The 23,661-nt window shown below is 37.0% G+C and overlaps 3 protein-coding genes across 4 annotated transcripts; all 3 read right to left on the bottom strand.

The window, feature by feature from the left end:
- Positions 1–2,380: 2,380 nt before the first annotated feature.
- On the bottom strand, positions 2,381–8,159 carry LOC119982204. Of its 2 annotated transcripts, none has more exons than XM_038825450.1 (2): positions 8,054–8,159; positions 2,381–5,076 (listed from the first exon to the last, which is right to left on the bottom strand). In XM_038825450.1, exon 2 carries the CDS (start codon positions 4,892–4,894, stop codon positions 3,959–3,961), a length of 936 nt encoding a protein of 311 aa, XP_038681378.1. In that variant the 5' UTR covers positions 4,895–5,076; positions 8,054–8,159; the 3' UTR covers positions 2,381–3,958. Both variants share the same exon structure in this region, with proteins under 2 accessions (XP_038681378.1, XP_038681379.1).
- A 534-nt stretch (positions 8,160–8,693) lies between these two features.
- On the bottom strand, positions 8,694–12,078 carry LOC119981916 (seed lectin alpha chain-like). Its single transcript, XM_038825054.1, has 5 exons — positions 11,978–12,078; positions 10,736–10,889; positions 10,232–10,287; positions 9,177–9,304; positions 8,694–9,076 (listed from the first exon to the last, which is right to left on the bottom strand). The coding sequence occupies exons 1-5, from the start codon at positions 12,076–12,078 to the stop codon at positions 8,694–8,696; spliced, it is 822 nt and encodes a 273-aa protein (XP_038680982.1).
- A 10,122-nt stretch (positions 12,079–22,200) lies between these two features.
- Positions 22,201–23,140, bottom strand: LOC119981915 (mannose-specific lectin alpha chain-like). The gene is made up of 2 exons (XM_038825053.1): positions 22,684–23,140; positions 22,201–22,580 (listed from the first exon to the last, which is right to left on the bottom strand). Exons 1-2 carry the CDS (start codon positions 23,138–23,140, stop codon positions 22,201–22,203), a joined length of 837 nt encoding a protein of 278 aa, XP_038680981.1.
- Between the last annotated feature and the right edge of the window lie 521 nt (positions 23,141–23,661).

The following is a 23,661-nucleotide window of genomic DNA, read 5'->3' as shown; positions in this document are numbered from 1 at the left end:
AATCCCAAATTAAAATACTCGCAAGCGCAGAAAACTGTAGTAGAATAGGTTATGCAAGAACGAGGTCGAACCACAAGGATTGGACAAACAATACGATTAACTACTATACTAAACTTAGCAAAAGAAACAATTCTTGAGAGATGGTTGATTGTAGATAGCAAGCGATGAAATCAAAGTAACGAAGTAAAGAAAATACAAAATTGTTGATTTTGATTGTGAAAGCAAATTTATGAAAGCACTAGGACAATGAATCCACCTTAATAATCCTCTCTAGTTGTTGATTACCTCACCCTTAATCCACTCAATTGATGTTGTTGGCGAATCCACTAAGGCGTGAATTACCTATGGTATCTAGGCTAATTCGTTTATCTTAACATGCAATTTGGTTATGGTATCTAACTCAAATATGAACATGCAAGATGTCCTTAAGTGCAAGAATTCATTAACATGCCATGTAAACCCTAGGAGTATGGTATCTACCCTAGGCGTTAAAAATTCCTAATCACAAGAAGCTGGTCCCAAACCCCGTATTGTATCTACGTGAGCTTGCATCAAATTACTTAGTTGAAAACTTAGTTGGTGGCCAATCAACCAAGCAATCAAACAAGTATATAGCACAGTGATTAGAAATCCAACATCAAAAGAGCAATCAAAGATAAGAATAATAAACAAACTAGAGGATCATATTAAGATTTCATCACGCCCTAGCAAAAGCGTTTAGTTACACATAGTCAAGAATGAAAACCACAAGAAAGGTTGGAGAACACCCTAGAAAAGTCGGCTGAATATCTCAATGTCTAAACCCCCGAAAGTTTTATGAAGTCCTCCTTTTATAACCTCTTTCAAACCCTAAACTTCCTCTAAAACAAATACTAAAACTCCAAGGAAACCTCACGGCAACCCCTGGTTTCCAAAACAATAAACCAACAAAAAGGAAAGAGGTCGACTTCTTCTTTGATTAGGAAACTGGACCGCTGGATGTCTCGAACGTTTTTCCCATGTTACGCCCTTTAGAAAAATCTCCAAAAATATGTAAATTGAAGCTTGATGTCTTAGTTTTCCAGGGCTATCTCACACGTCTCTAGAAAAATTATGTGGAATCTTCTAGACCCACTTCTTCACAGATAGCGCAGTTCTACCGAGATCATATTTCGGGTCAACTTGTCTTCAAAATCTGGGTCAATCGGCTTCACCTAATATTCCCAAAATATTCTCCAACTTTCTTCAAGGTCTTAGCTTTATTCTTCAATTGACGGTTCTTCAAAATGCTCAAAATAGACCCTTTTCCATCAAAAACCATCCAAGTGCTCGAGAAAACTGAAAATGAGGAAAACAAAATAATAAGTCCTTTTTAAAGTCAACGGTTCTTCAAAATGCTCAAAATAGACCATTTTTCATCAAAAACCATCCAAGTGCTCAAGAAAACTGAAAATGAGGAAAACAAAATAATAAGTCCTTTTTAAAGTCAATCCTCTAACAAAAACCAAGTTTAGAGAGTACTAAAATGAGAGAATATATGAGCTTATCAAATACCCCTGAACCTAGTTTTTGCTAGTCCTCGAGCAAAGAAAATAAATCAAACAAATTAAAAAAACCTAACTCACTTTCGTAGGAATCACGGTTACATTCAGCGTATGTAACAAGCCTTTAAACCCCTAGGTGTCCCTAGTGGACGAGTTATAGTCTCGTGAGGGTTTACCAGAATGATACCCACAAACATTTATTTACACAAATCATCATAATGTCATCATCTAAAAGCAGCAACAGAAGATAATTTAGAGATGTATTCACACAATTTAGTTCAAGCATTCAAACTCCACAGTTCACATCTTCAGCCACTTCAACCAAGTTCTCATACCATCTACTCCATTAGTGTCATTATGTATTTTGTGCATGAATCACACATGAATGTTTGACTTTCAGTTGATCATAACACAAATATTGCAATATCACAAGAATCATTAGAATCATCAGGTGAAATACCAAGGCGTATATTTTTTTTCTTTTTCACTTTTTTTTCAGATTTTTTTCATTTTTTCTCTCATGACTTGTGCTATGCTAAACCTCATTAAGCTTTCTAATTGACCCATGTAACGAGCTTTCAACCAATGACTCCCAACCAATTGGCTTAGGACATTAGGTGTAGAGACACCCCTACGAGTTTAATGACTTGAGTCAAAAAGGCTACGAGGCTTCGCTAGTCATGCAATCGCTTATCTCGGTCTCTCTACCTTTTTACGCGAAACTCACTGCTTGCTAGACAAGAGGCCCGGTTACTCAGTAGAGAAAACCAAAGACAAACACACAATTATTTTGCATATACTTATTGATTTTTTCTTTTCTTTTCTTTTTTCTTCTGTTTTTTTTCTTCTGTTTTCTGTTTTTTTTTTTTTTCATGCCCAGTTATCTAACTCAACAAATTCCAACTCCTCTTAAAACACCAGTAACATTCATGATTAATCTCAAATGGCATATCCCACAAACATGTATAATGTGCAAGTATAATTGTTAACTAAAAAGAGTAGATGAAACAAAACTCAGTTTAAAGAAACCTAGATAAGAATGCGTGTTCTTAACTTGAATTCATCTGTGTGATAGAAAAACAAAATTACTTCACATGTACTTGCAAAAGAGATGACACATGACAATAATTTATTTTGTTTCTCTTGTTTTTCGAAAATTTTCATGATGTATCCCACCCCCACACTTAAATTGTGCATTGTCCTCAATGCAATTGATCACAACAAAATCACAATCACACAATAAGAAGGGAAGGAAAAGATACAACCTGATATTGACGGTCTTTGGACAAGCTTCCCATTCAAGTCCTCCAAGAAAAAATGTTTAGCTCGAGCTAAATCTGCAGCTGTCTCAATGAATCATCAAGTGAAAGTTTCGTAGCTCGAGCTAATTTTACCCCTGTCCAATAGATCCTACAGGAAACAAAATCGAAATATCAAGATTTATATCTAAGCACTAAGTAAAGAAAAAAAATAGAATGAAAAAGAGAGCTTCAGTTGCCTCCCAAGAAGCGCTTTATTTAACGTCTAGGCAAGACGTAGAGCAATGCATTCATTCAAGTGATGGACTTGGCAGCATCATAGCCAACTTCAAGATATGGTTTTAGACGATGCATGTCAACTTTAAATTCTTTGTCCCTCTCCAAGTTTTGACTATCAACAGCTTCATTGGGGTAGAATTGTGCAACTTGAAAAGGATCGTGCCTTCTTGAACGTAATTTCCATGGAAATAGCTTGAGCGTAGAGTTGTTCAAAAGGACTTTGTGGCCCGGAGAGAACTCTTTCGGTCCAATTGGCATGTCATGAGTGGGCAACAATTTAAGTTGCAGTTTAGGAGCTTGTTGTATGGATGGTACTGCTCGTGGACTTGGAGGCCCTAAAAGTTCAGCAATTTGCCTCCCTTTTAGTGGTTGAGCAGAGTTTAACACAGTTACCATATCCACTCCTTCATCAACGGTAGCTTGAGTCAATTTTCGATGCTCGAAGCTAGTTTTTATCTCATCATTATTGACTTGAGAAATAAAATTGGTGTGTGCAGGCTTCTCAATAATGTCCAGCTGATTACACTCCTCCATATCCTCCTGTCTCTTCATGTCCTCGAATACTCGAAACTTCGCTAACTCTCCTAGGACATTCATTGTTAACAAACCCTTCTTCACATCAATAATAGTGCCAGCGGTTGCCAAGAATGGACGACCCATGATGATGGGAACTTCTCGGCATTCTTCCATATCAAGTATAATAAAATCCGCCGGAAGTACAAAATGATCCACTTTAACCAACACGTCTTCAATAATTCCAAGTGCAAATTTGATGGACCGAACCGCGAGTTGTAAGCTTATTGACGTTGGTTGCATCTCTCCAACACCTAGTTGCTGAAAAACAGATAAAGGCATTAAGTTAACACTAGCACCCAAATCAATCAAAACTTTTTCAAATCATAAATTGCCAATAACGCAAGGGATTGTAAAACTCCCTGGATCTTTCAACTTTGGTGGCAATTTATTAAGTAGAACAACACTGCGCTCTTCGTTTAGCATCACCCTCTCATGCTCCGCAAACTTCCTTTTATTAGTGCAAACATCCTTGAGGAACTTGGCATATGATGGAATTTGTTTAATTGCATCCAACAGAGGAATGTTGATGTGAACTTTCTTGAACAATTCCATGATATCCAGCATGTGTCTGTCTTTCTTTTGCTTCTGAAATTGTTGAGGAAAAGGTAGAGGAGGTATGTAAACTCTCTCCTTCAATGGGGCAACCGGTGGTGCACTAGGAGGAATTAATTGGTCAGTTTCCTCTTGTGATGATGGAGGCACAACTGATGTATCTTTAACTCTCTCATCCCCCAAAATCACATCCTTATCTTCTCTGCCATATGACTTGCTGCTTCGTAGAGTTCTAATTGCCTTTGCATGCTCCATACCTCTTGGATTAACTTCGGTTTGACTCCTCTCATTCACCACATTAGCTATCTGTCCCAATTGTGTACATAATTTCTGAATTGAAGCTTGAGTACCGTGTATGAATCGGGCAAACATATCCTCAAGACAAGGCTTCTTCGGCTCGATTCGTTGCTCAAACTGTGGAATCATTGAGGACTGTCCTAGCTGGTGTGTCCACGAAAAATTTGGGTGATCTCTCCAACCCAGATTGTACATGTTAGAGTACCCAACTCTATTTTGTGAATATATTCGGGATGCAGTCACCTCTTGCCATACGGGATTATGTGGACACGCTTTAATAGTATGCATACTGCTAGAACACATAGCACATACCTCTTTCTTTCCAACTAGTAGCTTCAACTCATGTCTCAATTTTGCCACTTCTGCTTCAAGAAAGGAGTTTGAATTATTCTCATAGAAACAAGTCATTGTACCTTTCCCAAAAGTTTCTTCTCCTTCTTCCCTTAGCCTTTTTTTTTCTTATGCCACGAAGTTAAGCTCAATCACCAGTTCAAATTTGATCAGCTCGTCTCCAAAAAAATTTGTCTGTCGGCTATTTTAGCTCGAGCTACAGAATGTTGACTCGAGCTAACACGCACTGATTTTGCAACCTACACATAAAAATTGACAAAATTAAAACTAAGTAAAGAACAAATAATTAATCGAATTGAATAACACAATCCCCGGCAACGGCGCCAAAAACTTGATAGCAATTTTTGATCACTTAAAATAAGCAAACAAAAATCCCAAATTAAAATACTCGCAAGCGCACAAGACCGTAGTAGAATAGGTTATGCAAGAACGAGGTCGAACCACAAGGATTGGACAAACAATACGATTAACTACTATACTAAACTTAGCAAAAGAAACAATTCTTGAGAGATGGTTGATTGTAGATAGCGAGCGATGAAATCAAAGTAACGAAGTAAAGAAAATACAAAATTGTTGATTTTGATTGTGAAAGCAAATTTATGAAAGCACTAGGACAATGAATCCACCTTAATAATCCTCTCTAGTTGTTGATTACCTCACCCTTAATCCACTCAATTGATGTTGTTGGCGAATCCACTAAGGCGTGAATTACCTATGGTATCTAGGCTAATTCGTTTATCTTAACATGCAATTTGGTTATGGTATTTAACTCAAATATGAACATGCAAGATGTCCTTAAGTGCAAGAATTCATTAACATGCCATGTAAACCCTAGGAGTATGGTATCTACCCTAGGCGTTCCCAATTCCTAATCACAAGAAGCTGGTCCCAAACCCCGTATGGTATCTAAGTGAGCTTGCATCAAATTACTTAGTTGAAAACTTAGTTGGTGGCCAATCATCCAAGCAATCAAACAAGTATATAGCACAGTGATTAGAAATCCAACATCAAAAGAGCAATCAAAGATAAGAATAATAAACAAACTAGAGAATCATATTAAGATTTCATCACGCCCTAGCAAAAGCGTTTAGTTACACATAGTCAAGAATGAAAACCACAAGAAAGGTTGGAGAACACCCTAGAAAAGTCGGCTGAATATCTCAGTGTCTGAACCCCCGAAAGTTTTATGAAGTCCTCCTTTTATAACCTCTTTCAAACCCTAAACTTCCTCTAAAACAAATACTAAAACTCCAAGGAAACCTCACGGCAACCCCTGGTTTCCAAAACAATAAACCAACAAAAAGGAAAGAGGTCGACTTCTTCTTTGATTAGGAAACTGGACTGCTGGATGTCTCGGACGTTTTTCCCATGTTACGCCCTTTAGAAAAATCTCCAAAAATATGTAAATTGAAGCTTGATGTCTTAGCTTTCCAGGGCTATCTCACACGTCTCTAACAAAATTATGTGGAATCTTCTAGACCCACTTCTTCACAGATAGCGCAGTTCTGCCGAGATCATATTTCGGGTCAACTTGTCTTCAAAATCTGGGTCAATCTGCTTCACCTAAAATTCCCAAAATATTCTCCAACTTTCTTCAAGGTCTTAGCTTTATTCTTCAATTGACGGTTCTTCAAAATGCTCAAAATAGACCCTTTTTCATCAAAAACCATCCAAGTGCTCGAGAAAACTGAAAATAAGGAAAACAAAATAATAAGTCCTTTTTAAAGCCAATCTTCTAACAAAAACCAAGTTTAGAAAGTACTAAAATGAGATAATATATGAGCTTATCAACAAGCTACGGCTCCTTCATACATATCCTTAATCATACTGATATAGCTAGTCGGGACTCCTCTCTTCTCTAAAATCCACCACATTACTTCCCTAGGCACCCTATCATATGTCTTTTCCAAATCCACAAATACTAAATGTAGGTCTGTTTCCTTTTGTCTATATTTTCTACAAGTCCCCTTAGTAGAAATATCGCATCCGTTGTGGACCATCTTGGCATAAAATGAAATTGATTTTCAGATAATGTGGATACCTATCTCAATCTCCGTTCCACAACTCTCTCCCAAAGTTCTAATGTGTGGCTCATAAGTTTGATGGCCATATAATTATTACAACTTTGGATATCACCATTATTCTTGTATATGGGTACTATAGTGGTTCTCCTCCACTCATTAGGCATCCTATGAGTCTTAATAATTTGATTAGATAACCTAATGAGCCATATTAAATTTTTATTTTTATTTATCTATAAATGAAAATTTTTAATTTTAGTTTTGAAAAATTATAAATTCTTTTTTTAAAAAAAGTGTATAAATAACACCGAACCAATACACGTTAAACCCCCAACAATTAGTTTTTGACCGGCACGGGTTAATCCTATATTTAAAATTGAATTGTATTGAGGAATTGACTTATCCAGTTCAATCGGTTAACCAGTATTTAAAATACTATTTGGAAGTTAATCAAAACTCCGAAAGGTACTTTCTTGAATCAACATAACTACATAACCATACTACCGATATTATAACCCTAGCAGGTTTTTCAGATGATACGCCTGTTGATACACATGGAGTGAATCTCAAGTTGCTTAAGGAAGGAGGTGATATTCTTTTTGACCCCATTCTTTACCACAAATTAGTTGGGAGTTTATTTTATTTGATTATTGATCGCCCTGACATTGCCTTTGTTGTTCGGCAAGTTAGTCAGTTCTTGGGTTCTTCATGCCACCTCCATACGAGTCGGTTCGTCGAATCATTAGCTATGTACATGGGACCTCCATACGTGGCTTATTTTTTTCATCAGATTCTCTAATAACCTTGACATCTTATTGTGATGCTGTCCGGACAGGATTTTTCGACACTTGCCTATAAACTACTTGATGCAAACAGAATCAAACCAAGCAAAGAACACGTACAAGCTTAACTAAGAAAACCCATTGTAATACAAAATGGTTGGGAACTTCTATCAAACACATTGTGGGCACTGCAAATATCACACTTCCAGCACACAATACAGCTTGTAATCCACCCAACACACAAATACTATTCAATAAAGTTTCAATATTAAATAAAATCCAACTTGCAATGAATCAACTATAGCTTCACTAAGAAATTCCTTCAGTGCCGCCAACAAGAAGTCATATATTATTTAGCACGATCTATAACTAGAGAAGCTATAGACCATCTAAAGGAATACCAACAAACATACCATCAACCATGTGATTAGGATAGGAGGAGAATCTCTCTCCAAGGGATGGAATCACTTCACCAAAGGAACTCACTTCCACGGCTGCTACACAATTGCTTCAATCTTCAAAAACTGTCTTCTCCCACTTTGAAACCTAGGACATATAGTTAGCATCCATGGACTTGGGCTTGGGCTTCTTTGTATCAAGACTCAGCTTGGGCTTGGACCAAGTAGGCTTCTTGAATAATGAATACCCATATTGTGTCACTACTGATTGGTGTATTTTTTGAGGTTAAGCTTTAACTTCTTGGAAGGCCAAGAAACAAGATATTGGTTTCCATATCTTCCACGGAGGTTGAATATCGACCTATGTCAGCAGCATGCGCCGAAATTGTTTGGGTTCTGGGTCTCTTAGTTGAACTTGGTTTTGCTCAGTCAAATAAATGACGTGTCTATATTTCATGACAAAAACTAAAAGAAGAATGGGGCATCCGCATCACCATTCCTTATTGCACCTGATATATGAATGGATACATAGTCTCCATCATTTATTTTGAAATTTTAAAAATTTGCATAGAATTTGAAAGCCTTCAGTAGTATTTTGTGATGTATATCCCATGCATGAAGCACTACATCACACTTGTATGCTGATTGATTCTCCTCATTTCTTGGGTATTGGATATGATGATAAGCTCCAGCTGAGAATCTGATGGCTTTCAGTGAGATACCCTGTTGAAGCTGTGAATCCCACATAGATGAAGCTTGGTAGGGTATGTGGGATGTCAATAGGCACGTCAAGAAAAAGCTCACGTCTTAGTTCTGATGCATATCCAACGTACATTGTAATTGAATTTGCTCTGCCATCCAATATTATTGAGACCTTGATGTCTTTTCCACTTTTTAGGTCAATTCCGGTCTCATTGAGACTCCTAACATAAATTGGGTGTAATACACTTTTTGTGTCAATCGATACATGATTGCCATCCAAATCAAATGTATTCTTGTAAGTGTCAAATTCCACCGCTAATTGATCAGCAACGCGACCTGCATTTAGCTCAAAATTAATTGGTTTAGTTGTATATAATGTATGTATCGATATTACATCAATAGTAAGGATAGGAACCATAGCTTCACATTATATTACCATCTTGTGCTGGATCCATTATTCCAAGATAGGAACCAAAGCTGTCAGCTGGCGAGGGATTACTATTGGGTGCCATAATAAATGTTAGTCCATCTGCAGATTCGGTTGAATAAGAGGAGGTCAGAATCCTGAACGTGAACGTAGTATAGATCAATGCTGGCCACGCAAACAAAGGGTATTTGTATAGAACCCTGCCAACTTGATTTAGTTGCAACGTTGGATTGCCTGGTTGTGGCTCTGGGGTTAGGCTTAAGTAGCCATCGTTACTGGTAACTGAACCCGTGCAAGTTAAGTTACCATCACTGCAACTTGTTGGGGTGAATGAAGGGAAGTTGAAACGGGTGATTGTAGGGAATGGAAAAGATATTGGCTAGAAGAAGCTTGGTCACTGGTAACCGAAACTGGGCTAGAAGAAGCTTGGTTCAGAAAAGCATAGAGAAATAGAAACACAAACATGGTTGGTTGGTTGTATTTATGTGTGAGACTACTTCACTTATAACTCATAGGAAGCAGTCGGACTTGCTCAACTATATATAGTGGGATTTGATGATAGTAGTCGATGAAGTTTATGCTGCATTGTTGAAGGAAAATGAAGTCACCTTCAACAAGAAAATAGTTGGCTTTGCTTTGTAGTTAGCGATGTAGCGTACTTTACAATATTTTTGTTTGTATTTCCTATATATCTGGATCCAAAGATTATGTTGTTGAGTTATATTAACATCTCCAAGGCCACATTGTATTTGTAGATTGACGTTGCGAGTCTCAGAAAGATATATAGACAAAAGGTAAAGTCCATCCAGTAAGACTAAGACATTTCAATCTGTTTGTCAACAAGGAAACTACCCTACATAAGAAAATGATTGGAAGCCAAGGTACTATTGTGTTCTTTATAATTCTGGGCTTGAAATAGCGAGACTGGAAAAATATTGCGGGACCTACCGTACGTGCATGTTGTTCACTATGTATATGCGAACGAACATGGTTTCATATTGCTTACAAGAAACTATATATGTAGAAATGGAAGATGTTTTTAACCGGGAAGCCACAATAGTTACCTGATTATCCTAATTGTAGAAATTTCACTCACAATCTTGCACAAGGCTTGAGCCACCTGATTGGATTTATTGTAATATCATTACTGGTGCAAGACCAGCACTGTATTTAGTTCTAGGATGACATAATTAACTTGTGATAATTGATATCATAAGAGTTATAGGATGACATAATTAAATAATAAAGAGTATCATGATGCTAGAGTGGTACATAAGGAGTGTGCATGTCCGATTCCATGTTAAGAACTCAATCACATAAACAAGATTACCACTGTTCCAAAAAAAGCATCATCCATAGATATGAATTGAGAGAAAACGTTTGATAGAACAATACAACAACCACAGCCAAACCCTAGGCTCGAAACTACTAAAACAAGAAGAGAAAGACCAAACGACATAGTATTGACAAAACACCAAAACGACAACACTTTAAGTGAAAGACATACAAATAAAAATAAGGAGAAATAACAACAATTATAACATCCCTCGAAGTTATTTCTCCTTTACTCCGAGTCTAGCTCGCATATCAACAAACTTATACTTCAGCAGACCTTTGGTGAAACAATGTTGATCTTCACTTGAACAGAAATCAGTAGCAACAATTTTCTTGTGAGCAGCTTCCGTTAGAGCATCAGATTTGATAGCAATATGTTTGCTTCGCCTATGAAAAAGTGGATTTGATAGCAACATACTCAGCTTCAACTATAGACTGAGCTACTATCTTCTGTTTTCTTGACAACCAATTAAAAACACCAGAGCCAAAAGAGAACACATATCCAGCTGTACTCCTCTAGTCATCAAAGGATCTTGCCCAATCACTGTCAGAATACCCCTATAACTTAACTCCAGCCTTGTCATGATATTGAATGCCCAGGGGCAGCCCTAGGCCTGGGCTAGCTGGGCCCTCGCCCAGGGCCCCCAATTTTTAGGGCCCTAAATTTTGAAATTTTTTAGTTATAGCCTTATAGGATAGTTTATTTTAAAACCAATCCCACCCTATTTTAAAGCCCATAAATATTACTTATAAAGCCCAAAAGGAATTGAGAATTAAAACAAACTAATAAAAGTAGGGGCCCAACCCAATTAGAAAGTAAGAAAGACCACTTTAGGTTTTAGACTCTAGAAGTTAGACCAGTCCATGAAAAAATTAAGAAAAAAAAATCAAAAGCCTCTTCAAAAATCAAAAGACTTTTTGAAGTGTGACATTTTTTAATTTTTATGATATTGATGGAAGAGATTTAGCTTTAGAATTCAAAGTTTTGTGTAACATTTTACCTAACGAAATAAAAAAGCCTATTGAAATATTAAATCATTTGCAAACAATGGATGGTGGTTTTTCAAATGCATGGATTGTATATAGAATATTGTTAAACTTTTAAAACTATATGATAATAACGGGAAAAAAATTAAGGGGCCCCTTTTTTATAGTTTGCCCAGGGCCCCCATAAACTCAGGTACGCCACTGTGAATGCCATAGTTCTATGTACCTAAAAATCCTCTTAACTCCAACTAAATGATTTTCACAAACAGCTTGCCTAAACTGAGAACACAGATTTACTACACACTGAATGTCTGGTCATGTTGATGATAGATAGAGTAAGCTTCCTACCATAGACCTATACTGCCTTGAGTAAACTCTTGGAGACCCATCTGCTTTGTGAATTTTTTTATGAGCATAAATTGGAGTTACAACTTACAACGGCCTTGGTATCCACCATTCCAAATCTGCTTAATAGATCCTTCACATACCTTTGCTGACAAATGAAAACATGTCCTTGTTTTTGATCTACTTCAATCCTCAAGAAATAATTCATTAACCCCAAATAATTCATCGCAAATTTCTGCTTCATGTTCCTCTTAAAATCTGCTATAAGATCTTCATTTTCAGTCCAAAACCAAGTTATCAACATAGAGAGAGACAATTATTTTCTTTCCACCTCCTCATTGTTTAACATAAAGAGTAGATTCACTTGAGGTTTTTTTGGATCATTGGCCAATAAAATAGTCATCTATCTTGCTATACGAAGCTCTTGGAACTTACTTGAGGCCATATAGAGCTTTGCCTAACTTGAACACTTTTAATTCTTCACCTTGTCTGAAAAACCTGGAGGTTGTTGGACAAAAACTTCCTCCTCCAAAACTCCATTGAGCTGTCAGGACAAACAATAATCTGACAATTTCCATGCGAGCAAAAGGAGTAAACGTTTTAGTATAATCTTTTCCACACTTCTGATAGTACCCCTTAGCTACTAGTTTGCCTTTGAATTTGTTGAGATTCTCTCCTTGTTGAAGCTTGATCGTGCGTCTCTCATGGTGTCTGTCATTCTTGCCCTAGCTTTGTTCTTACTAAGTTGGGTTTCTATGGTTATCTGGTTTGGGCACTTTATTTGTGGGCTCTCTTCTTTTAACTCTTTAGGCTTGATTTACTTATTAGGCCCATACTTGGTTTTTGGGTAAGTTAAAAGCAAATTTTTTATTCAATTTGTACATGTCCCATCAGTTCAGTAACCGTTGGTTACCTTTACATTTGAAACTCATCTTGTATATATTGTCATTTCGATAGCCGTTGTGGCAAAGTTGAATGAAATGCTTTCTTCAGCTATCTTCTTCTTCTCCAATCTCTGATCTTCTTCTTCTATCTTCTATAATATTTCCGCAATATGTCAAATTACTACATGGTATCGGAGCCTTTGCCATCCAGGGGCGAAGCCAGAGCTTAGCATGAGGGGGGTCGTAATGGTAGACATATAATTTTATATTAGGGTTGACAAAGCTAGCGAGGGTCGTTGCCCCTTGAATTTTTTTTAGGTCATCTATTAATTATACATTCTAAAGTATAAAAACTGACACTAAAAATAAAAAAATTATAAAATACGATAAATAATATTTGTCACATGCCTTCTTTTTTCACCAATTATATGAGAAACTTGCAAACTCCACCTCATACTCAACACTTGCCTCACACTCACCCCACCCCGAAACTGTGCCTCATCCTCAACCCGTTTCTCTCCCCAAACCCATCTATTCCACTCAAACCACCATACCTGCATATCCATATCCATCACCACAAAATCCATTCAAAAATCCCTACAATTTCCTGCAAAGTGATTTTTCTATCCAAAAGTTAATATCTTTGGAATTAACTGGATCTAACTATCACACATGGAGTTGTAATTTCCCGAACTACCAACTCTGGCTCCAAGCCAACAGTTTGATTAAAGCTTGGATCACCAATTCTATGTTTCCTCAAATTCTGCCAAGTGTATCTACCCGAAAATCAGCACAAGAATTGTGGTTAGACCTCAAAACAGATATTCAATGGTTAATGCCACAAGACTTTTTGAAATTTTTCGAGAACTTTCAAACATCAAACAAAAAGAGCTCAATGTTACTGAGTATTATTCAAAGTTAAAGGCATTGTAGGATGAACTTGAGGAATATGAACAGATTCCATCATGCAAATATGGCATTTGTGAAGCTCAACAAATGATCAAAACAAAGAGAGAAAATCAGAAGCTCATACAGTTCTTGACTGCTGCAGCAGTAGCAGGTAAACTCAATTCTCCTAAACTCACTAATAAATGGAGTATTGATAGTGGAGCATTTGATCATATTGTGTGTGACTTACAATTATTGCATATATCTCATGTCATGCATGATGCTTTTGTCATTTTACCAAATGGTCAACAACATAAAATCACACACATAGGAAACACAAAATTAATCGGAAACATTAATCTGCTCAATGTCCTATGTGTTCCTACTTTCACTTTTAATCTGATTTCAGTGACCAAACTTACAAAAGATGATAAATATGCAGTTATATTTACACAAAATAATTCTGAATTATAGGAAATAGGTACCTTGAAGAAGGATGGGATGGGAGTGAACTTTAAAGGTCTAGGCTATTTTGGGGGTATTAATTCTGTAATTGATGCTAGGATGTGGCACTTGAGACTTGGACATCCATCTCTGAATGTATCCAAACTCATGCCAATTGTGGTTGACAAAGATATTCATGATTGTAAACAATGTCAACTAGGAAAAATGAAAAGAAAAAGTTTTTGTACTAGCATTACTTAATCTAATGAAAGTTTTGATTTAGTCCATATGGACATTTGGGGACCTAATTCAACAATCTCTCCAGATGGTTTTAAATATTTTTTGACTGTTGTTGATGATCATTCAAGAATGATTTGGGTTTTCATAAATTATGTAAAAACTCAATTTAACAAAAGATTGAAGGTTTTGAGGACTTATAATGGAAAGGAATTTAAAATGCAACACTCGTTTCATCAAGAAGGAATAATCCACCAAACTTCCTGCCTCTACACACCTCAACAAAATGGTGTTGTAGAAAGGAAGCATCAACACCTAGGTAATGTGGCTAGAACTATAAGAATACAAAGTGGCTTGGACCAGAAATTTTTATTTCTAGAGATGTTAATTTTCATGAAAATGAATTTCCTTTTAGACATATTACAAATCCACAAGAAACCATTAATGAATCTCATCCAATTTTAAACACTGAACAAACAGAGACTAACACAACTAGAAATAGGAGAAAACCTACATACCTTGCTGACTATTATTGTGACATGGTTTCCAAATCCTCCATTGCATCAACATCTATTTGTTCATCGTCTAATGCATCTCATGAGCATTTTATTGCTGCTATTTGTAAACAATCAAAACCTACAAAATATAAAGAGGCAATTCAAGATGTTAATTGGCGTCGAGCCATGCAAAGCGAAATGACAGCCTTAAAAGAAAATAATACTCGGACTTTAACTAAATTGCCTAAGGGAAGAAAAGCTATAGGATGTAAATGGATATACAAGATCAAATATAATTCAAATGGAACCATTGAAAGATATAAAGTTAGACATGTAGCTCAAGGTTTTAGCCAAAGTGAAGGATTTGATTACAAAGAGACTTTTGCTCCAGTAGTCAAAATAGATACTGTCAGAATATTCCTAGCTATTACTGCTATGTATAAATGGCCTATTCACCATTTAGATGTCCATAATGTTTTTCTTAATGTTCATCTAGAAGAAGATGTATATATTAAAATTCCTCCACGACTAGAAAATGTTCTAAGGAATTTGGTGCGCAAATTGAACAAGTCCATATATGGCTTGAAGCAAGCTTCAAGACAATGGAATGAGAAGTGCACTAAAGCTCTCCTTGACTTTGGATTCACCCAAAGCAAGACAGATTACTCCATGTTTTATTACAATAGAAATAGAAATAAAGTTTTCCTCCTTTTATATGTAGATGATATGGCCATAAGAGGAAATAATTTAGATCTCATGAATCAAGTCAAACAACATTTGGCTTCCTGTTTTAAAATCAAAGATCTTGGTCCTTTTAAATATTTTTTAGGCCTTGAAGTAAATTATACTCCTAAGGGTTTAGAAATCTGCCAAAACAAATATGCTTTTTGGATTTGATTTCAGAAGCTTGCCTAACTCATGCTAAACACAATAACTCTCCCATTGATACTAATGCCAAATTATCTAGCACCCAAGGAAATCAACTAGATGATCCTCTGCCCAATAGAAGAATTATAGGGAAGTTAATGTACTTGACATTAACTATACCTGATATCAGTTATTAAGTGAATACTCTGAGTCAGTTTATGCAAAAACCATCAGACATTCATATGCGAACAACAATCAAAATTCTCAGGTATGTTAAAGGTACTTTAAATCAAGGATTATTTTATCCTACCACTAACAATCTACAAGTGCAAGCTTATTGTGACTCAAGCTGGGCTTCTTGCCCAAACTCAAGATGTTCTATGATAGGTTACATAGTCAAAATTGGTGAAGCTCTAGTGGCCTGGAAATCAAAGAAACAAACTACTATCTCAAGGTCTTTAGTTGAATCCGAATATAGAGCCATGGCATCCACTACTGCAGAATTGACATGTATTCACAGTCTTTTCGAGGAATTACAGATTAAACCTCATTATCCAATGATTCTCCATTGTGATAATCAGGCTGCAATACACATAGCCACGAATCCCGTGTTTCACGAAAGAATAAAACACATTGAGATCGACTTACACTACACAAGGGATAAAGTCAAGCAAGGTTTGATCAAATTGGCTTACTGTAAATCCGAAGACCAGCCGACTGATTTACTCACAAAGCCTCTTCCAATTCATTGAATCCATCATCACATTTCCAACCTAAACATGATACCTCCTGCTCAGCTTGAGGGGGGGGGGGGGGGTGTTGAGATTCTCTCCTTGTTGAAGCTTGATCGTGCGCCTCTCATGGTGTCTGTCATTCTTGCCCTAACTTTGTTCTTACGAAATTGGGTTTCTATGGTTATTTGGTTTGGGCTTTTTATTTGTGGGCTGTCTTCTTTTAATTCTTTAGGCTTGATTTACTTATTAGGCCCATACTTGGTTTTTGGGTCAATTACAAGTAAATTTTTTGTTCAATCTGTACATGTCCCATCAGTTCAGTAACCGTTGGTTACCTTTACATTTGAAACTCATCTTGTATATATTGTCACTTCGATAGTCGTTGTGGCTAAGTTGAATGAAATGCTTTCTTCAGCTATCTTCTCCTTCTCCAATCTCTGATCTGCTTCTTCTATCTTCTATAATATTTCCGCAATATGTCAAATTACTACCGAATTTCGAAACAGAATTGTTTGGATTCAATTTTGTCTAAAACACCCACTTCACCCCTATTGCTTCTTTATTAGCAGGAAGATCCAAAAACTTCCAGGTAAAGTTTCTTTCAATTTGATTTAACTCTTCTTTCATCGCATCAGTCCACACCTTATTGCATAGAGCTTCATTAAGACTTGTAGGTTCCAAAGCAGTTAGTTTGCGACTCTCATAAACTTCAGTTAAACTCTTGTGCTTCATCGTAGGTGATTCAGAGTCTTCATCACTAAAATGATCTTGAAAATCAATTTCACTTCTTGGATTGGAATTCTCATCTGAGTCGTCAAACACAACTGATAGATTGTCACAATTATTTTTATATGTCTGACCAGATGCCCCTCCCTTAGATCAATTTCAGTTATATCAACAGGTAATTGTTTAGTCACATGTTCATCCCAGTCCCAAACAGCTTGTTCATCAACTTCAATATCCATAACAATGATAAGCCTTTTTGACTCCTCATTATACACTCTATAACCCTTTGATTTTGTGTTGTAGCCCAACAAAATACCTGTTTCACATTTTTTGTCAAGTTTCTTTCTCTTAGTATAAGGAACATATAATATAGCACACACAACCAAAAACTTTGAGATATTTTACAGAGGGTTTTGTACCCTACAAGCTTCTAGAGGAGTCATATTTTTTACAACATTGGTAGGACACCTATTAAGAAAATGAATAATAGTATTAACATCTCCAACCTATAACCCCTTAGGAAGCTGATTCCTTGCCATAAGAGTTCTTGTCATTTCCATAACAATTTTATGCTTGCGTTTAGATACCCCATTCTGTTCTGGAGCATAGCCTACTGTGAGTTGATGGTGGATCCCATTTTCAGTACAGAACAGTTCAAAATCACTGCTAGTGAACTCACCACTCCTATCATTTCTTAGTGTTTAAATTAATTTACCAGACTGTTTTTCCACGAAGGCTTTAAAAATCCTGAAAACACTAAAGACTTCATAGTTTTCTTTAAAAAAGAAAACCTAGGTCATCCTAAAAAAATCATCAATAAACAACAGAAAGTACCTATTTCCCTCAGAGGTAATCGTGTGCATTGGGCCACATACATCAGAGTGTATGAGATCTAGGCATTCCTTGGCTCTCCCGCAGAGTCATCATGAAAGGGCTTCTTTTTTTGTTTTCCTTCCATGCAACTACTGCACACGAGAGAACTAGTATCAACTCTTGGCATATCCTTAACCAATTTAAGATCATGGATCCGATTGATATTTTGATGGCTTAGGTGTTCAAGCCTCTGATGTCATAACGAGGAATCTTCAGCAGTCACTTTTAAGGCCAATTGAGATTCTCCTTGGTTGAAATCTAACTGAAAACTCCTCCTTCCTTTCATTTCCATAGTGACAACCAATTTATTATTCTTGCTTCCATCCAGGATTTTGCAAGTTTTACCTCCAAACACAAGAGTAAATCCCCTCTCCATCAACTGACCCATACTAAGCATACTAGAATCTAATTTAGGTACAAACATAACATCCTGAATGAGATATTTTCCTTTGGAAGTGGAAATAGAGATAGTGCATTTTCCTTCTTGTGAAAACCCAATTGAAAAAAAAAATATGGTGAAGTGTCCGGACACCTCGAGCAATTTTTGAGCAGTTTTACACTCTGTCTCGATTTGTTCATAAAGTGTTCAGACACTTTTTGAGCCGTCCGGGCACTCGATGAAATATTCCGTTTTAAAACACATTAGGACAGTTCTGGGTTTATTATTTTTACTGGTTTTGACAGAGAGATAGCCGAGAGAGAGAGAACCCGAGAGAGAAGAAGGATTTTGGTGTGAATCAAAGAGAAAGGAGCTTGAATTGAAGCTTTTGGACTTTCTAAAGCTTGGATTGCAAGATCTTCACAAGATTGAGATTTGATCTTGGATTGAAGTGTGGAGATTGGAGGAGAGGTGTTTGAGCTAGGGTTTGAGGAATTGGGCAAGGTTGATTGAGCTTGGAGGAGTTGTGGTGTTTGGCCAAAACGAGGTAGGGATTTTCTTAACCCTCAATTTCGAAACACTTTTGGCTACCCGAAATAGGATTAATTTCATTCGTTTCCGCCTTATTGTTCAAGGGGAAACAAACCTTTGTATGCATACTATTGTGTGTGAAATACCCTTGTTATTAGATGGTTGTGTTTGATGCATTACCCTTGGACACTCGATCACCTATCGAGTAGTCGATGCTCTTGATTACATGTTTGAATGACATTGCGCGCAATGAATTTAGTTGCATAATATTAATGTGTGATATTGCATTGGTTGCTTGGTAGAAGTGGTCGATTGGATTTTGGTACGTACGTCAACGTGTACTAGTGGTTCCGGTTATTTGGCTCTAGTGACACGGCTGATGGTACTTGTATGAACATGCACTAGTGGTTCCGGTTAATTGGCTCTAGTGGCATGGTATGGAATATTTGTGAGAGTATGTGCTAGTGGTTCCGATTAACTGGCTCTAGCGACATGGCTCGGTTAGATGTATGGATTGCATTTGTGTGACGACATGACATATTGTTGCATTGCGTTATTTCTTTATAATGTTCCGGCCTTGTTTCTCATTTTATGCTCCTATTCGATATCCTCACTGAGCCTCCTGCTCACCGTGTTATATTTTCCCCTCCTCAGGTGATATAGGTACTAACGCTAGTGCTCCGACTACGGACCAGTGGGGAGGAGCGTGACGCGGATAGCCTGGACTTGTGATGGTTTGTTTGGTGTGGTGTTTATGTGGTGGTGCTTAATTGGTCTTTTGTTTAAATATGTATTAAGATACCTACGAGTACATATTGTTATGGATAGTTTTGGTCGAGGCCTTAGTATGTGTATGAATATGGATTTGTTGATGGTTATGGCCTGAGGCCCTGGATGATTAGTTTGGTGGTATGGGAATTGGTTGGTTTTAAATTGCTATGTTTGATGCAGGAGGCATTCTCCGATATACGGGGAGGTGCTGCGGAATTTTTGTTTAAAATTGTGTTGGTATAATGGTGAATTAATGGTATTTGAGTCTTGATTTTTAGGTGGCGGCACGTGGGTGCACACACGTGTTGTCAATAAGTCACGTTCCTGGGACGGGCCGTGACACTTCTACTCTCACCAAATATCAATTTCCCAACACTACTTGAGTAGTAACAGATCTATTAAGGGTCTTGAACAACTTAATATCTACTGTCATGTGGCTACTTGCCCTTGAGTCTTCTTTCTTCTTTCTTCAGCGTTTCTCTTCTTCCTTCCTTCGACGCCTCTCTTTTTCTTCTTTCTTCGCTACTTCTTCTTTCTTCGACTCTTCTTCCTTTACTTGCGACATAGATCGATATTTCTCTTCTTCTTCTTCTTCTTCCTCCTTGCGACTAAGATCGGGATTGGGGCTCTTTATTCTTCCTTCACTTTCGATAGAGACGGATCTTCAAAGCAAAGTTTTGATCTAGAGAGAGAAATAGAGAACAAACATGAAAAGGCATTGTTCTACCTTTAGTATATGATAATATATCTGTTTTGTATTTGTCAATATTATATTTGTTTTGTATCTGTCAATATTCTTCTAAAATCGAATATGAATATGCAGATATATATGTTTCGAATATGTTCTGATATGTCATGTGATATGTTTTTGTCCTTTTGGAACTTCAAACAGATAACATTTCATTAAAGACAGATAACATTTTAAGAAGACAAATAACATTTGGCAAAACAGATAGCATATGATAGATATCAAATTAATCGAAATAGATAACATATCACCTGCGGTCTGTAGATCTCAAATCAGAACTAAAAAATCATGAAAATCACCAAATAAAATACCGAAAAATAATGATGGGATGACAAATCGAAGAAAAACAACAAGATCTACAAGCCCCCTTATGAATATGAGTAGATCTAGTACTAATACAAAAAAAGGGATGAAATTTAACTTAAAAAATGTCGTATAATTGTTGAATAAGTCACGAGGGGCAGAGATGAAGCTTCCGGTCGCGGAGACGAAGCTTCCGATGGAGGTCAGAGATGAATCACATGTAGGAGAAGTGTGTCATATTTGAGGATGAAGATGAGGGTATTTTAGGCAATAAAACCATATATTTTAACATTTTATCCTTTATGGAATAGTGTTTTAAACTTTATGGACTTTATGGAGTAAAATTTTTAAGAGTGTCCTTATTGGAATAAAACATTTAAGTGAGGGGCTTATCACAAATTTTCCCTAAAAAGATTGTAGCCTTAGATCAGTTGTTCACACGCTTGACGAATAAAAAGAATCCTTAGATCTGTTGTTCACCCGCCCTCATAGCAAGATTGAAGCCATTAGATTTCTGTTGGAAAAGCTTCGTTTAGAGTTTAGGGATTCTGTGTTTAGGGATGGGAAAGATTGAGTTTAAGCGGATTGAGAATACAACTAAACTGTTCGGTCTCCCTCTGCAATAGGTGCAATGTTCGGCTTTGTAGTCGAGAAGTCGACATAGTGGTTGATTTTGTGTTGTTGTTGTTGAGGAGTGGCATTTTCTGGAGTTCTGTATCTCGTCAGATCTCGTCTTTGGATTCAAGTTTTGAAAAAGCTTCGCCCTCCTTAATGACAAAGGGGAGCAAGTTGGAGAAGTTTCAATTCCAGTCGACAAGATCTCACAAGGAGAGGGTGACTACGATGGAAGTTTTCTAGTGAAGAGAGAATGGGTGGGGGTGAGGGTGGGTGGGTTAATCTGATTTTTTTTTTCAAAATTAGTTGTAAAAACACGTCATTAAAAAGCCACCAGTCATCGGCTTCATATTGGCAGTTAACTGACAAGTAAGCAAATTCCGACGACCAATTGATCGGAATTAGATTCCCATGACCTAATTGCTTAAAATTGAAATATTGAGTTACCCAATTTGAAAATTTTTTCTTTGAGTGACCTATTTGCAGACTAACCTATCTTTCAGTGACCCATTTGCACTTAACCCGTTTTGTGAAGATATCAAATAATCTCTGCACCAGTGTAATATAACATTACCATCCGTCTTCTGGAAATCAGTGTAGACGGTGGAAAATAAATGCCATGTCCATTTTTCATGATAAGGAAGATGGTGGAAAATAAATGACGTCTATATTTCATGACAAGGACAAAAATAAGAGAAGGACATCACCATTCCTTATTGAACTTGATATATGAATGGATTACATAGCCATCCTCATTTATTTTTGCAAGTTTAAGAAATTAAAATTTGCATAGAATTCGAAAGCCTTCACTATTGTGTGATGTATATCCCAAGAAGAGTACTACATCACACTGGTTGTGTAGATTCTCCTCATTTCTTGATTGGAAATGATGCTAAATTCCAGTTGATAATCTGATGGCGCTCAGTAAGACGCCCTGTTGATGCTGTGAATCCCACATAGATGAAGCTTGGCAGGATATTGGGGATGTTAATAGGCACCTCAAGAAAAGTCTCACCTATTGGATCAGATGCATATCCAATGTGCACTCTAATGGACTTTGTGATGCCATCCAATACTATTAGAACCTTGATATCTCTTCCACTTTTCAAGTCAATTCCGGTATAATTGAGACTCCTAACTTGAATCGGATGTATTACACTTTTTGTGACAATCGCAATATGATTTGCATCCAAATCATTTGTATTCTTGTAAGTGTCAAACTCCACAGCTAATTGACCACCAGCATGACCTGCATTTACCTCAAAATGTATTGGTTTAGTTGAATATGTAATGTATGTATCGATGTTACATCATATAATAAAGATAGGAACCACAGCTTCACATTATATTACCGTCTTGTGCTGGATCCATTATTCCAAGATAGGAACCATAGCTGTCAGCTGGCGAGGGACTACTGTTGGGTGCCATAATAAATGTTAGTCCATCTGCAGACTCGGTTGAATAAGGGGAGGTAAGAATCCTGAACGTGAACGTAGAATAGATATACGCTGGCCACAAAAACACAGGGTATTTGTATAGAACCCTACCAACTTGATTTAGTTGCAAGGTTGGATTGCCTGGATGTGGCTCTGGCGTTAGGCTTAAGTAGCCATCGTTACTGGTAACTGAACCCGTGCAAGTTAAGTTACCATCAATGCAACTTGTTGGGGTGAATGAAGGGAAGTTGAAACGGGTGATTGTAGGGAATGGAAAAGATACTGGGCTAGAAGAAGCTTGGTCACTGGTAACCGAAACTGGGCTAGAAAAAGCTTGGTTAAGGAAAGCAAAGAGAAACACAAACACAAACATGGTTGGTTGGTTGTATTTATGTATGAGACTACTTCACTTATAACTCATAGCAAGCAATCGGACTTGCTCAACTATATATAGTGGGGTTTGATGATAGTAGTCGATGAAGTTTATGCTGCATTGTTGAAGGAAACTTAAGTCACCTTCAACAAGAAAAAAGTTGGCTTGGCTTTGTAGTTTACAATATTTTTGTTTGTATTTCCTATCTAGATCCAAAGATTACGTTGTTGAGTTGGATTAACATCTCCCAAGGCCACATTGTATTTGCAGATTGACATTTGCGAGACTCACAAAGATATAAAGACAGACGGTAAAGTCCATCTAGTAGGACTAAGACATTTCAATCTGTCTGTCAACAGGGAAACTGCCCTACATAATAAAATGAATGGAAACTAAGGTACTTTTGTGTTCTTTACAACTCTACTCTTTGGTCTTGAAATAGCCAGACTGTATTGTGGGACTACCCTACGTGCATGTTGTTCACTATGTGTATGCCAAGTGACAAAGTTTCACATTGTTTA

The sequence above is a fragment of the Tripterygium wilfordii genome, chromosome 17 (assembly GCF_013401445.1).
Source record: "Tripterygium wilfordii isolate XIE 37 chromosome 17, ASM1340144v1, whole genome shotgun sequence".
NCBI classification, from domain to species: Eukaryota; Viridiplantae; Streptophyta; class Magnoliopsida; order Celastrales; family Celastraceae; genus Tripterygium; species Tripterygium wilfordii.
This window is presented reverse-complemented; position numbering and strand designations above follow the sequence as displayed.

Excerpts from the sequence above, each read along its gene's own strand:
- LOC119981916 (XM_038825054.1), bottom strand. The coding sequence starts at position 12,078 with ATGAAGCAGAAATTTGCGATGAATTATTTGGGGTTAATGAATTATTTC. Across the intron at positions 9,305-10,231 it reads TCTACAATTAGGATAATCAG|GATTCTGACCTCCTCTTATT; the intron begins GTAACTATTGTG and ends GTTCACGTTCAG. Across the intron at positions 9,077-9,176 it reads AATGGATCCAGCACAAGATG|GTCGCGTTGCTGATCAATTA; the intron begins GTAATATAATGT and ends AGCTAAATGCAG.
- LOC119981915 (XM_038825053.1), bottom strand. The coding sequence starts at position 23,140 with ATGTTTGTGTTTGTGTTTCTCTTTGCTTTCCTTAACCAAGCTTTTTCT. Across the intron at positions 22,581-22,683 it reads AATGGATCCAGCACAAGACG|GTCATGCTGGTGGTCAATTA; the intron begins GTAATATAATGT and ends AGGTAAATGCAG.
- LOC119982204 (XM_038825450.1), bottom strand. The coding sequence starts at position 4,894 with ATGACTTGTTTCTATGAGAATAATTCAAACTCCTTTCTTGAAGCAGAA.